The sequence below is a fragment of the Lepidochelys olivacea genome, assembly GCF_965140295.1.
Source record: "Lepidochelys olivacea isolate rLepOli2 genome assembly, chromosome: 2".
In the NCBI taxonomy this organism is placed as follows: Eukaryota; Metazoa; Chordata; order Testudines; family Cheloniidae; genus Lepidochelys; species Lepidochelys olivacea.
This window is the reverse complement of record NC_140412.1, coordinates 124,359,798-124,375,039: the sequence shown is the minus strand read 5'-3', so window position 1 is coordinate 124,375,039 and position 15,242 is coordinate 124,359,798. Positions and strand designations below refer to the sequence as shown.

Below are 15,242 nucleotides of genomic sequence, written 5' to 3'. Positions count from 1 at the left end.
GATCACATTGTGGTGCACATCTGGGATGACGAGCAGTGGCTTTCAGAACTTTTGCATGAGGAAAGCCATATTCATGGGACTGTGTGATGAGCTAACCCCAGCCCTGCAGCGCAAGGACATGAGAATGAGAGCTGCCCTGTTGCAGGAGAAGTGTGTGGTGATTGCACTGTGGAAGCTGGCTACTCCAGACTGCTACTCATCGGTCGCTAACCAGTTAGGAGTGGGAAAGTTGACCGTTGGAGTCGTGTTGATGGAAGTGTGCAGGGCCATTAATCTCATCCTGCTCCAAAAGACCATGACTCTGGGCAAAGTGCTTGACATTGTGGATGGCTTTGCACAAATGGGCTTCCCTAATCGCGGAGGGGCGATAGATGGCACACACATTGCAATTCTGGCACCAGACTACCTAGCCACCAACTACATTTCTCAATGGCTCTCCAGGTGCTTGTGGATCACCATGGGCATTTCACAGATATTAATGCAGGCTGGTCTGGAAAGGTGCACGATGCACGCATCTTTCGGAACATTGGCCTGTTCAAGAAGTTGCAAGCAGGGACTTTCTTCCTGGACCAGAAGATCACCACGGAAAGTCGAAATGCCCATTGTGATCCTGGGAGACCCTACCTACCCCTTAATGCCGTGGCTCATTAAGCCATTAACTGGGCAACTTGACAGCAGCAAGGAGCGGTTCAACAACAGGCTGAGCAAGTGCAGAATGACTGTTGAGTGTGTATATGGCTGCTTAAAAGCCCAGTGGCAATGCCTGTATGGGAAGCTGGACCTTGCCGATGACAATTTTCCTATGCTTATAGCAGCGTGCTGTACGCTCCATAATATTTGTGATGGGAAGGGTGAAAGCTTCACTCAGGGCTGGACTGCAGAGTCTCAGTGCCTTGAGGCTGAGTTTGAACAGCCAGAGAGCAGGGCTATTAGAGGGGCACAGTGCAGGGCCATAAGGATCAGGGATGCCTTGAGGCAGCAATTTGAAGCTGAAAGTGACTAATATTTGTTGCTATGTTTGAGATTGCAGTGCTTGTAATGCTAGGAGGTGATTGGTGCACATGATGCAAGAAGGGGCCTTAACATAATTGTATGTTGCTTTGCAGTGCTTCTTTTGCTTTCACTTAATAGAATAAACATTGCTTTCAAACCACCACAATTCTTTTTATTAAAAGACGACAACTGGAGGAGAGAGTCAAATAAACAAACTCATCAGCAGGGAGGGGAAGAGGGAAGCGAAGGTCTCAAGAGGAGGAGGGGTCCAGGGACAGCTACAGATTTGTTTATGTCCAGGGATCATACCTAACCGTCTCCTTTGGAGTACAGTGCAGCAGGTGCTGTACTTCAGCAGGGTCAAACTGCAGAGGGATGGGTCTTTGACTGCAGTGGGTAGTGGGAGTCTGCAGTGCTGGACTGTGAGGGGGGCAGAGTGGAATGATGCGGGTAGAGTCTGGAGCCAAGAGGTTGATACGAGTGTGTTGGCAGTGTGTGTATGTGGGGGGGCACATGGGAAAGAGTTTTTTGCTTTGTTTGAAGAGCTAGTATCTCCTGGAGCGTGTCCACTTGGCATTCCATAATGTTTAAGAGCCGCTCTGTGACTTCTTTCTGGTGTGCCACACTCTCCTTTTGGTCCCTCTTCTCATTGTCCCGCCACTCCTTCAGTTGCTGTTTCTCGGCAGCGGAGTGCATCATAACCTCACAGAGAAAGTCCTCCTTAGTTCTCCTTGGCCGCTTTCTAATTTTCCGCAGCTGTTCCGCCACCGCTAGCAAAGAGGGAGGCTGAGCTCCCAAGGTCGTCTCTGTGAAGTTTAAATGCAACATTTTATAGGAGCAGTATTGTTTGCAACACAGACAACGCTGATTCAGTGCTTTAAAACACAGCCAGTACTCACACACCTGTCACTAATTGGCTAACCCCAGGCAAGCACACATGAGCTACAAGACCCCCAAAATGGTGAGTAGCTGCAGGGTCAGGGTAAATCATTCTTCCCAGACCCTGCTGTGCACTGGGCACACGGCTCTTGGGGAGAGCCATCACTGTAGGGGGGGGCCTGATAATCATTCCTGTCCCCACACTTTCTACAGGATGTGATCATTATGGAAGATCTCACTGCAGAGGGTGAACAGGGAATCAAGGGAGGGTCTTCTCCAAGCCAGCGGCCTCCTCCCCAGCCCCTATGCAGCTCGCCTGTGTGCAGCAATGGTCTCCCCCTCCATGATAGCAAAGTGGCGTGGGAAAGTTACCATTAATGGGACAAGTAACAAAGCAGCTCTGCTGAGGAACCTGCAGAAGCAGATTGCCCAGTATCTCCGCGAGAGTTTCCTGGAGATCTCTGAGGGAGATTCATGTGAAGTAAGGGAGTCTATCAACAGCCTCTTCTGTCGCTTAGACTAGGCATGTGGTGGGAGACAAGCCTGCTTTCTGCAACCCTCCTGCCCCCAACAACTTGCTTCAGCAATTCCCAAAATCAGATCCACTTATCAGGAGCAGGCCACCCGCAGCTCTCATTGGCCGGGAATGGAGAATCGCAGCCACTGGGAGCTGCGGGCGGCCGTGCCTGTGGACAGTCAATGTAAACAAACTGTCTCGTGGCTTGCCAGCAGATTACCCTGACAGGCCGCTGGTTGCCCACCACTGTTCTAGATGCTGCCAAGGAAAAGAGTCTTTCCAATTTGTTTCTGAAGTGTCAATTGCAGTCTTGTTGTTTGGAGCATTAACTGCAGCTTGTGAGATTTCCTTTTCTTGTTTGGAAATAATTTTGCCTCACTAAAGGATGAGCATGAGCAATCAATTCAATGAAAGTAAGAGAAAACTAATTCTCCTGTCATACAAAAGTGACTTCAAAACTGGACCTAGAAATCTTTGAAGAAGAATTGAGATATTGTTATCCAAGAAGACTTCAAGTTTCTATGAACAATCTTTACATAACAGCAATTTCATGTTAAGAGCTATACTTTTATATTTCTGAATGTTTGAATGCTTGTATAGGTTTATACTGAATGATCACAAATGTGTAACTTATTTTTCCTGATTTCACAACTATAAAGTTTTTAAAGAGGCTTCTGGCTGAGACTGTTTTTCACTAACTATATGAACTTCTGAAGGCAAGCACAACTGCCTCTCTTGTCATGCAGTCTAACCCATCCGTCCTGCCCCCATGTTGATGTCCTAGCTACAGGGCTTTCAGCAATATCTTTTAAAGGTTGCAATCCAAGAATATGCATTAGGGCAGAAAATATGAATTAGTAATCATCATTCATTTTATTCAGATCTACTGAGAAAGTGTGATTATTTTGACACATTCACAATTTGAGCTACACTGGCCTGTTAACCCTTTTAGACACTTTGTTAAGGTGCAGAAACAGAAGCCGAAAACTAATTATATTCATATACTGCAAAGTAGTTTTTTTCAGTATTTTTGTTTCCCACCAGATTTATTATTCATGTAGCCATAAGCACACAGGGTAGTCATTAATACTTATTCTGCAATACCTACATATCCTGCTTACTCAGAGATGTTCAGAATCAACCTGTCTCACTATGAAGAAATATCTAAAAAGCAGAATGTCCTTTTCAGCTTCCCTTTGTCATAAACACTTGCATTTACAGATCTGAAAGTCCTGGATTCTGGACTCCAATTTTCATGTTACAGAAAGACTGTTTGCCTACCTCCCCATTCTTATGGTAGATTTCATGACAATACTTGCGTAGCTTCTTTAGGTGGTCTCATATGTGATCTCAGAAACAAATCTTCCATCCAGTCATTCTTGCTCTCTTTCACTACTTTCAGAGACTGCCTCAACCTCGTTAAACATATTCCTAAAAGCCAGTGAGATCAAACCATACTGGTCTGTCTACCTCTTTTTGCCACACTTTATCACATTTTTTTTCATTGGATCTTGCACAACCTGCCACAATTAAGTTCAAAAGCATTCAAAATGACCTTGAGAAGCCTGTCTGGTAACCCACCCAGCAGGTCTATATAGTTGTGCAGAAAATCTAGCTAGTCATCTTCTCCTTTCCCAGAGCAATAAAAGGTGGAAAAGAACACACTGTGTGGCCCAGCAGCAATCAATTGAGCTAATTAAGAAATAGGCTTCCTCTTTCCCTGGCTCCTCTCTTGGTTTTATATGAAGTAACAGAAGGAAGTTGACAGGAAGGTGGCCAGGAAGTAAGAGACAAGGATTGCCACTTTTTATAAGTTACCTCTTCTATGTTGATCCTCTCCAGATTGCTGAACTTCACTCGAAAACAACTGACAAGAGGCCCACTCCCAAAGAATCCATCCACAATTTACACTAGCCACATTGTATGTTGAAACAGGATCTTGTAAACTTAGTTTGCACTATAGATTCCAGTGCAGTATAGACATGTTCAATGAAGCTGATATTTAAATATGAAGACATGACTGAATGCAGCAACTAAAATTCTCGATAATCTGTACCCTTTATTGGAAACAAAAACTATAGAACCTGTATCTTACCTAATTAAAATTAGGGTAAAGTGAGCAATAACAAAAAATCAACCAGAAACTTTTTTTTTCCCCAAGTGTAACAGGAACAGGTTGTAAAACAAAACCAGCACTAGGACAGAACACAGACAACAAGAGCAAAGCTTATGCCAGGTACTATACATTGATTTGACCTTATTTCCTCTCCTTCTACAGCATAGGAGTTAGAGTAGCTTTTTCTTCCAAGTGCAAGGAACATGAAAATTGAGGGTGCCACATACAAACCACTCAAATGTGGGTGCTCTTCATTCAAACAGTGTGAGAAGTGTGGCTGGACACCATGATTCTTCAAACACCATTTTGTAAAGTGGAAACTGCAGGGAACTTTTTCACATCACTTCTAAAAAAGATCTCTTCAGCATAGCAACAAACAAACAAAAAACCCTAAACCCCGAAGACACTCTACTTTGAGCAGTCACCAAACCACAACCTCGCAAATGTTTTCTGCACGATTCCAACTCTATCCTTGGGCCAGCATTAGCTAGTATGATTAGTTAAACTTATCTTTAATGATGACATAAAATGAACCCTGCCACAAGGGCATGCTATTCTTGTATCTTTTGTATACTACTGCATACAGTGGCGGATTAATGATTTTGCCGCTCCTAAGTCCTGAAATAATTGCCGCTCCCAGCAGCTCCCCGCCTCAGCTCACCTCCACTTCGCCTCCGCCTCCTCCCCTGAGCGCGCCTCCGGATCCTGCTTCTCCCTGCTCCCTGCCAGTGCTTGTGCACGAAACAGCTTCGCAAAGGAGAGGGGAAGTGGGGGAATGCAGTGCGCTCAGGAGAGGAGGAGGGGCCAGGGCAGGGATTTGGGGAAGGGGACCAATAGGGGCAGGGAGGAGGCAGGGAATGGGGGAGGGGAAGAGGTGGAGTGGGGCGGGGCCGGGGGCAGAGGGCACAAACCTGCACCAGGGGAAGCAGCCTAAATTTGCTGCCCCTGCACATTTGTTGGCCTAGGCATTAATACACCACTGACTACATACAGTAGAACCTCAGAGCGGTGAACACCTTGGGAATGGAGGTTGTTCATAACTCTGAAATGTTGATAACTCAGAACACAACGTTATGGTTGTTCTTTCTAAAGTTTAGAGCTGAACATTGACTTAATACAGCTTTGAAACTTTACTATGCAGAAGAAAAATGCTGCCTTTAACCATCTTAATTTTAATTAAACAAAACACAGAAACAATTTCCTTACCTTGTCAATTTTTTTAAAAAAACTTTCCCTTTATTTTTTCAATAGTTTTTGTTTAACACAATACTGTACTGTATTTGCCTTTTTGTTTGTTTCTACTGCTGCCTGATTGCATACTTCCGGTTCCAAATAAGGTGTGTGGTTGACCAGTCAGTTCATAAATCTGGTTCGTAAATCATAACTCTGAGGTTCTACTGTGTTCAAGACATTGCCCAATACAGGAAACAGAAACTATGACAGAACAAAAGCACCTCTCAAAGACATCAAACCTAATAAATATGAACTTTGACCATGATATTGTCTGTGGAAGATATTTCAGCAAGAATGAAAAAATGTGGTATACCATTATACTGAACTAGAATGTCTAGCAGCTTCCTGTGAATTTGTGGATGTCCATTTGTAGAAATTGCTGCCTGTCAGCCACCTTAGAAAATGGAATATATGAAACTCCCTTAATCCCACTTGTTATATTCTTACATATAACTGATATAAGCAAGTATAGCAGGTATACAGGCTCAACAGAATAGAGTTAAATAAAGCCAGTAATGAGACTGCCCTAGTCATTCATGCACAGCCCTTTAGCCTCGCTCACCAGTATCAAAACAAGCATTCGTAAGGTAATAACTGAAGAGGTCTATCATCATACATTAGTAGAGCCCTACCAAATTCATAGTATATTTTGGTCAATATCACAGTCATAGGATTTTAAAAATCATAAATTTCATGATTTCAGATATTAAAATCTGAAATTTCACAGTGTTGTAATTGTAGGGGTCCTGACCCAAAAAGGGGTTGGGGGAGGTTGCAAGGTTATTGTAGGGGGGGTTGCGGTACGGCTACTCTTATTTCTATCCTGTTGCTGGCGGCAGCGCTGCCTTCAGAGCTGGGCAGCTGGAAAGCAGCGGCTGCTGGCCGGGAGCCCAGCTCTGAAGGCAGAGCTGCCACCAGCAGCAGCGCAGAAGTAGGGATGACATGGCATGGTATGGCCACTTTCACTTCTGTGCTGCTGCCTTCTGAGCTTGACCCTCGGTGGCATGGTATGGTATTGCCATGCTTACTTTGGCACTGCTGCTGGCGGGGTGCTGCCTTCAGATCTGGGTGCTTGGCAGAGAGTGGCGGCTGTTGGCTGGCTACCCAGCTCTGAAGGCAGTACAGAAGTAAGGGTGGCAATACTGTGACCCCCCAAAATAACCTTGCAACCCCCCTGCAAATCCTTTTTGGGTCAGGACCCCCAATTTGAAAAACTCTGATTGCCCCTGTAGAATCTGTATAGAATAGGGTAAAAGCACAGAAAAGACCATATTTCATGGGAGGAGACCAGATTTCACTGTCCGTGACGTATTTTTTATGGCCGTGAATTTGGTAGGGCTCTGTATATTACTAATATCCACAATTGCCTGGACAATCCACCATGACAATAACAAGAGAGACACATGTAGAATCATGAGAGATAGTAGATGGGATCTGCTCTGGGATGGACAACGCCAGGATTTTTCATTTTTAAAAAAGTGTTTTTTTTAATTACTTAAACAGCCTGCCTGCAAGCTTTCAGTTAGGTGGAGCCTAAGTTGAGACCACTACCAGGAGCTGAGTCTCAATTTCCAATAAAGCAGAAAGTCAGGGGAGGAGACTTTGGCTCTGCAGCCCGAGCATGCATCAACTCTTCTCCCTCTGCATCAAATCTGTTGTCATTTTTGGAGCCTCCACACTTGGAGACCCGCTTACCTCCATCACCTGATGATAGAGTCCCTCTGCTGCAGGACTCGTTGTGGTACGAATCTCCACCAGCATTAAACGAGTTATACCCTACGAAAACCATCCCCCAGTCCCAATTAAGCACACAGCTTGTCCTCAGAGAAGTCCTAGCTTGGCAAGAAGAGAAAGCGGCTAGCCAGAGAGAAGACTGAGAGACACCCACCACAGTTTCATAAGCCTACAGGTAAGTAAAATGGGGTGGGGCTTGACTAGATTAATGCAAGATTTCAGCCCTCGATTATGTTAGATTAAAGACTTTTCAAAGCACCAAGAGCACTTTCAAATAAGATGAATAGTAACTCCTGTCTTTCTCTGCTTCGTTTTAAAAGAGAAACTCATGCTCTACGTTTTTGAGTTGAAGAAAGAGGAAACAACAAGGAAGAAGTGCAAACAGCTGGTGAGAATGGTCACATCTGAGTAACAGGTTAGCATTTTCAGGTGAAAATTAAAAAAACAAATTCCATCTTCAATGGCAGCTCTAATACTGGACTGCACACACATTGCTTCAGTTTCTCTTCCCCCCACACAGCAAAATCAACGAGAGAGTCCCATAAGTCCCGCAGAGCAAGGAATTGATCCTGCAAGTTCCTGAGTACCCTTGATTCCTATTGAAGTCAATGGAAGCTAAGGGTACTTAGCACCTTTCAAGATTGGGTCACAGATACACAAAGTAGTTGAAAATATTAAAGGGAAATTTTGGCAGGCATGCAAACTACTTTAATTATATTAGAGGTTTCTAAGGAAGCCTTGCAAAAGATGGTTATTGCTTTAAAAACAAACTGGTGCTAGCTACTTTAAAAAAAGAGAGAGGGGGGGAGAAAAATCATACCGCCCCTCCCATTTAGTTTAACTAGTAGGAACGCCCAGAAACTCTGAGCAATACATAGAATATAAACACCAGATAAATCTGTATCTGTGACAAATCAGTTCAGCTGCACATAGTTTGACGAATACACATATTTTGCTTTTGTTTTGTTAGGTTTTTTTTTTTTTTTTGCGAAATTGTACTTTTTATTGCTCCGTGTATTTTCTTGTGCTGTGCTGTTCTTCAGAGAAGCATAGACATGGATTTCAGGACAGGTGCTAACAAGACAAGTAAGTTCAAAGATGACATTAAATAATCTCTTCGCTGAATGGCTGAGTATGAAATTATATATACATATAAATTTAAAAAATCAGAATAAAGTTTGTTTAGGTAACCAATTTAAAAAGTGAGTCAGTCTTTGATATGACTTTAGCTATACACAGGGAAATGGAACTATCACTGCATAGCCTTCTCTGGGAAAGAATACAAATATGGATCTGTTTCATACCCCTTAGAGGTCAATGGAAAGACTCCAGCTGACTTCAGTGAGTTTAGAATCATGCCTTTAATTGTCTGATTTATAGCTGTCTGATGTGATACAATGAAATGATGAGGAAGAAGAGAATGTAGAAGAGGGATGACTACATTTCCATGACAGAGTTTGATATATTATTTGTTCATGCCAAAAAGGCGGTGGGAGGGGGAAGCTGGTAACTAGCAGTGTTTTTGTGTCTGAAGAAAGGATAGTAAAAATTAGAGGTGTTTTTTGTAAAGCTATTACATGCTTGATATGTTGAGGCAAAACCAAACAATTTCTACCCCTCTTTCCCAAAGTAGTGTTCAGTTCATTAGGATGTTAAACTTTACTGCTTATAGAAGAGAACAAATAAGCATTAAGTCTCTACTTATACTCTGCATCTTTGCTTTCTCTCCTGACATTCATTCTCTTTAGTTGTCTAGTGGTTAATCATATTTAAAAGAAAAAATCAGGAGTGTTTCAGAAGATAATGCCGTACAGCAGCCCATTCCACACTAACGATCACATTCAAAATATGTACTGAGAAAATATCCTGTAAACTCGGAGGCATAGTTTCTGTGGCTGATTCTGGTGGCATTTGCACCAGTGCAAATTGGGAGTAGCTTCTGTGAACTCAATGTAGTTGCACTGGTATAAAATGGGTATAAGAAGAAAGCTATCTTCTCAAAATACATCTAGAGTATATAGAGCTTAATCCTCTATTACCAAAACAAAAAGATAGTCCTTGCCCCAATATTGGTGTAAACGATGGAGAGATAACACAGAAAAGCAAATGGGTCAGACTTTTGAACTGCTTTGCTTTGACTTGTATCAAAAGGACAGTCCTAGTTTAAGCGAATGGAATCCCATTAATATTTTCTTATTCATTAGAGAGAACAGTTAAGTTCTGTGGAGGATTCAGTAGCAGAACACAGTGATCTTTTATCATTTTACATTAGCATAAAGAAAAACAAGAGGGTGTTTTATTATTTAATTAAGTTACAATGAAGATTTGATTTTACCTGTGTTGAAACAGTTATTCCGACTGAAAGTACGCATGCTATTTTCTCATTATGTCTAATATTTGCTTTTTAAACACTGCAAATTCTGCAATTATTGGAGTCCTGGTATCACCTAAAATACTGTATGTATAGGAATTATCAAGGGAATACTACAGATATTGAAGTTATATAAATTGCTAATACTTATTTTAGTTAACTAGAACAATTGGTGCATTTCCATCATCAGTAAAATTGGCACGTTGTTAGACACCCACTGGAAAATATGTTATCTTTGTAGTTATTGGTAAGAAAAGGTGGGTGAAGTAATATCTGTCATTGGACCAGATTTTGTTGGTGAGAGAGAGAGCTTACACAGAGCTCTTCTTCAGGTCTTGGAAACTGAGGCTATGTCTACATTAGCACTTTTGTTGGTAAAATATTTATCAGTCAGGGATGTGAAAAAACCACACCCCTGACTGACATAAGCTTCACCAACAGAAGTGCTGGCATGGAAAGTGCTATGTTGGTGGAAGACGCTCTCTCGCTGATATAGCTACCACTGCTTGTTGGGGGTTGTTAGTTGTGCCAACTTCACCTTGAAATGTGCTAATTACTTACGCTAAACTATCTTTTCCAGCTTGTATTGAGCTGTGGCACTCTGAGTAAGTTTTCCAGACCTGAAGAGCTCTGTGTAAGCTGGAAAGCTTGTGTCTCTCACCAACAGAACTTGGTCCAATAAAAGATATTACCTCACCCACCTTGTCTCTCTAATATCCTGGGATCGACGGTGGCTAGAACACTGCATAGTTACTGAGCAGTCAATTGTACAAGTAAAATTATGTCTGCTACTTTTAGTCTTTAGGCTGTGGTTTAAGTGAAAAAATATTTGACAAAATACAGATAGGTTTATATTTTATGAGTCTTCACTCAGGTGAGCCTTATGAGCCTTTCACATCATAAGACATTGGTAGTAACGGAGTAAGGAGTACAGTACTGGGCACAACCTTAATAGAGGCCTCATCCCAGCCTTCAGTTTTGCAGGTGCATTTTGAACACTTAAATTGTTAGCTGTTTACCTGGTAATGTCTAATTTTAGGCACAATAGTGCAGTTAGACATGTGACTGTTGTTTGTGCATGCAAAACAGCACTGCAAAATTAGAAGTTGTTCAAATATCAAGTCTTATAACTGTATTTGATGTAAGTACATTTTTTTGTTTAAATACGAAACATGGAATTAAAATAGTAACGAGAGTCTGCTTCTGAACTGAAAAGGAAAAACAAGAATTAAAAATTCCTTCCAGCATGACTGTAAATTACTGTCTGATGATTGTCCAGTCAGTGACTGTGTGCAGTCCAGCTCATATTAATTTGTTCCCTGTAGTCCCAATGACTAGTATGTATTGCCTTTGAGTGGAGGAAATTCCCATATCCATTTTAGGGACACTGTGTGTATGGGTCTCCACGGACTTCACCTGTTGACCTCTTTTTGCATGTAAACAACAGCATTTCAAAGTTGTATTTCTTGCCTTGGTTTTGCTGTTCTGGTTAAGCAAATGTCTGATTATTATTATTAATGTTGTCGTTTGAAACACATAACCAGAGAACACTGAGAGCAAAGGCGATCCAACATGTGTGAGCAAGAGCTGTGGTGCCCATTATGCCTATACCATACTGCACTAGGGCAATGAGAGAAAAGTGGTGTATTTGCTTCAATTATTTGTATCTTTAAAAAAAAAAACCAAACATGGATCCTTGTATTTTATGCTCCCCTCAATTATTAACCCCAAATCACATCAAAGAAAATTAATTTAATAAAAGCCTAGGTAAATCAGTCATTTCATTCCAACAACCAAAATAAGAAAGCATCTCTGTCATAAATATAAAGGGAAGGGTAAACACCTTTAAATCCTTTCTGGGCAGAGAAAAAACCCTTTCACCTGTAAAGGGTTAAGAAGCTAAGATAACCTCGCTGGTACCTGACCAAAATAACCAATGAGGAGACAAGGTACTTTCAAAGCTGGAGTGGGGGCAGGGGGAACAAAGGGTTCTCTCTGTCTGTGTGATGCTTTTGCCGGGACCAGAGCAGGAATGCAAGTCAGAACTCCTGTAAAGAGTTAGTTAGCAATCTAGTTAGATATGCGTTAGATTCTGTTTTGTTTAAATGGCTGATAAAATAAGTTGTGCTGAATGGAATGTATATTCCTGTTTTGGTGTCTTTTTGTAACGTAAGGTTTAGCTTAGAGGGATTCTCTATGTTTTGAATCTGATTACCCTGGAAGGTATTTACCATCCTGATTTTACAGAGGTGATTCTTTTATTTTTTCTTTAATTAAAATTCTTCTTTTAAGAACCTAATTGCTTTTTCATTGTTCTTAAGATTTAAGGGTTTGGGTCTGTGTTCACCTATGCAAATTGGTGAGGATTTTTATCAAGCCTTCCCCAGAAAAGGGGGTGTAGGGTTTGGGAGGATTTTGAGGGGAAAGATGTTTCCAAGTGGGTTCTTTCCCTGTTATTTTTCTTAGATGCTTGGTGGTGGCAGCAATAAGGTCCAGGGACAAAAGGTAAAATAGTTTGTACCTTGGGGAAGTTTTTAACCTAAGCTGGTAAATATAAGCTTAGGGGGTTTTTCATGCAGGTCCCCCCATCTGTACCCTAGAGTTCAGAGTGGGGAAGGAACCTTGATAACCTCCTTTTATTAAACTAAACAGATGGCTATTTGATTAATATAAGGTTTGTTCTAATTTAATTGCCTCTCTGGATCGCTGTTTTAAGCATTAGCTCAGTCTGATAATTAAACACAGTCTAGGACTTAGCTTTTGTACTTTAAAAAGAATTAAATAAGTGCCTTAGCGCAGTGACAATTGTTAATTATGCTACAGCCAAAGTTGCTAAGCTATGGTGGCAGTTTACCTAAGTAAGATGTTAAATGTCAAATTAACTCCTGTGACACACCACATTGGCAATCAGAGATTTTTAAAATCCATCTCCAAGTCCAGATTCTTTCCAGAGTGTGTGCAGACAGAAGTCAAAAGAAAAGTTAGCTTTATAGTCAGATAGGTTAAATCATGTGGGCCTCCCTCCTTTTTTTCCCCCGGGCAAATTCCTTCATAAGTCAACTATTTTGTTTGGCTTGCACTGGCAAACTTTTGACATGAATCTTACCCTTGGGATGCACCATAAGGATTTAGATACTTTGGAAATGCTTTTTAGAGGTTCTGTTAGGAAAACCTCAGGAATAGGGGAAATGTGCTAGGTAAGCATCTGTCAGAATTTGAAATTAGGGTGACCAGAAGTAATAGCTTGAAGGGCTGTATGAAGCATTTGTCAAAGGAAGTTAAATGTTTGTTAAATGTTTAAAAAAATAGTAGGTGAATAGCTAGAGGCCACATTTTGATCGTTTCTCACGTTGATTAGCACATTATCCCACAAGTCATCCCCTTGTATCAAAGTCGGCCCCAAAAGATAAGCTGCCAGGATGATTTGGAAGGGTGTCCACCTCTATTCTATGTGTATTAGAAAGAGTAAATCTCTATGTTAATGTGCCATCCTTGACAGTAGTTAGGCAGAACAATATATTCATAGGGGGACAGATAAATCACACAGAAAGAGGGATTTAAAGAGACTTGTAAAGGGATCCATGGAACTCCTTGTCACCAGATATTATTGAACCCAACCCAAGTGGGGTTCAGAAAAGGATTAGATGTTTATAAGGATAATGAGAAAATCCAGTTTTATTAGATAGCATAAAATATAATGGATAAATGTTTCAGAGAATAATCCAGCCACTATATGATGGAGATTATTGTAGGAGGAAATTTCCTCTGGGCTTCTTGTACTTTCCTCTGATGCACCTGCTTATGACTGTGCCAGATACTGCAAGCCAATACAAGTTTATGAATGGTTTATATATCATTGTGGGCCAAGCATTTTATGTAACTCAGGTGGGGAAGGGTTATCACAACTCCTGCAGGAACCAAAAATAGTGTGTGGCGGTGAGGGAATTAAGGTGAATCACTCAATTTGCTAATACTTCAAAGTACCACCGCTCTGGGGAGGCTTGTGTATACTTGTTCAAACTGGGTTTTCCAGAGATCAACAGAGAAGGGTTTATGATACAAAAAGGCTGCATTTAAATTTACTTAGGGTCTTCTTTCTGATCCAGTAAATAGACAGGATATTCTGTCAAATGGAGGCCCTACGCCTTGCAGAAGACTTGGGCCTACTAGGGCCCCTACTGGTCTATGATGACTGACTGGACACTCCTTGGGTGGACCTTGGAGTGGGGATACAGGTGCAGTTACTCTGAAACCCTGACTCTGGCATCTGTCACAGACTGAATACTAGACTAGTGGATGGACTATGGTCTGATCTGGTCTGGCAATTCCTATATTGCAAATAATCCTTTAAAGCCATTTTCTTTTTTAAATCTGATGTCATTTTCCCAGATGAACAGGTCCATCTTGAACCTTCTCAGCTGAGAGAGAAACATATCTCTAGCTTTCAGGAAGAAGGCAAAGAGAAGGAAAAGGACACTAAATCTGAGAGACTTGTGGATAATTTTTCAAATATCTATGCATCAGGTAAGTATAATATGAAAAACCAAAACAACAGAACAACCAACCCTTTCAATAATTGTTCCTTTTGCTGGCAACAAATCCTGTCTGGTGTTTCTCTTGGGGCAATTCCCTGTTTCTAAACAGCCTGTTGTGGAGATGTGTCACATTTCAGCTTGATGACCACATTTTATATGACAAGTGGGGAAAGGTGGAGGACAATGAAGATGAAGTGTCTTCTCTTTTCTGTTCCCAGTCTCTCCCTCTCTACTCCTCATTCTCTCTAATCTTCATAAATCTGGTAACATATCTCCTAAATAAAGCCAGCAGGCAAAACTGATAGTAGAAGTTCCCCCCCTTTTTTCCTCCCTCCACCAGATTGAAAGGCCAAGAACCAGCAATTCCCCCACACCCACGGGTTGCCAACTTCCTAATTGCACAAAACTGAACACCCTAGCCCCACCCCTTCCCTGAGGCCCCCCACCTTTCCCCTAGGGCCCGCCCCCCACTTCCTCCCCCTCCCTGATGGCTTGCTCTCCCCCACCCTCACTCACTTTCACTGTGCTGGGGCAAGGGGTTGGAGTGTGGGAGGGGGTGAGGGCTCTAACTAGGGGTGCAGGCTCTGGGGTGGGGCCAGAAATGAGGGGTTCAGGGTGCGGGAGGGGGCTCCAGGCTGGGGCAGGGGGTTGGGGTTCAGGAGGGGCTATGTGCTCTGGGCTGCAGGTGCAGGCTCTGTGGTGGAGCCAGGGATGAGGGGTTGGGGGTGCAGGAGGGGGCTTTGAGTTTGGGGGGTGCTCAGGGCTGTGGCGGGGGGTGGGTGGACTTGGGGTTAGGGCACGGGTTTACTTCGGAAAGCTCCCAGTCAGCAGCACAGCAGGGCTAAGGCAGGTTCCCTGCCTATC

The 15,242-nt window shown here is 42.3% G+C and overlaps 1 protein-coding gene across 1 annotated transcript in view; it reads left to right on the top strand.

The window, feature by feature from the left end:
* Positions 1 to 15,242, top strand: part of LOC311516753 (glutamate decarboxylase 1-like) — a gene marked incomplete at its 5' end in the record, with an annotated part of 94,222 nt that overhangs the window by 44,508 nt on the left and 34,472 nt on the right. The window contains one exon of the mRNA XM_084621095.1: positions 14,233 to 14,367. Coding sequence (XP_084477221.1) covers positions 14,233 to 14,367 — 135 coding nt within the window. The remainder of the gene's footprint in view (positions 1 to 14,232; positions 14,368 to 15,242) is intronic.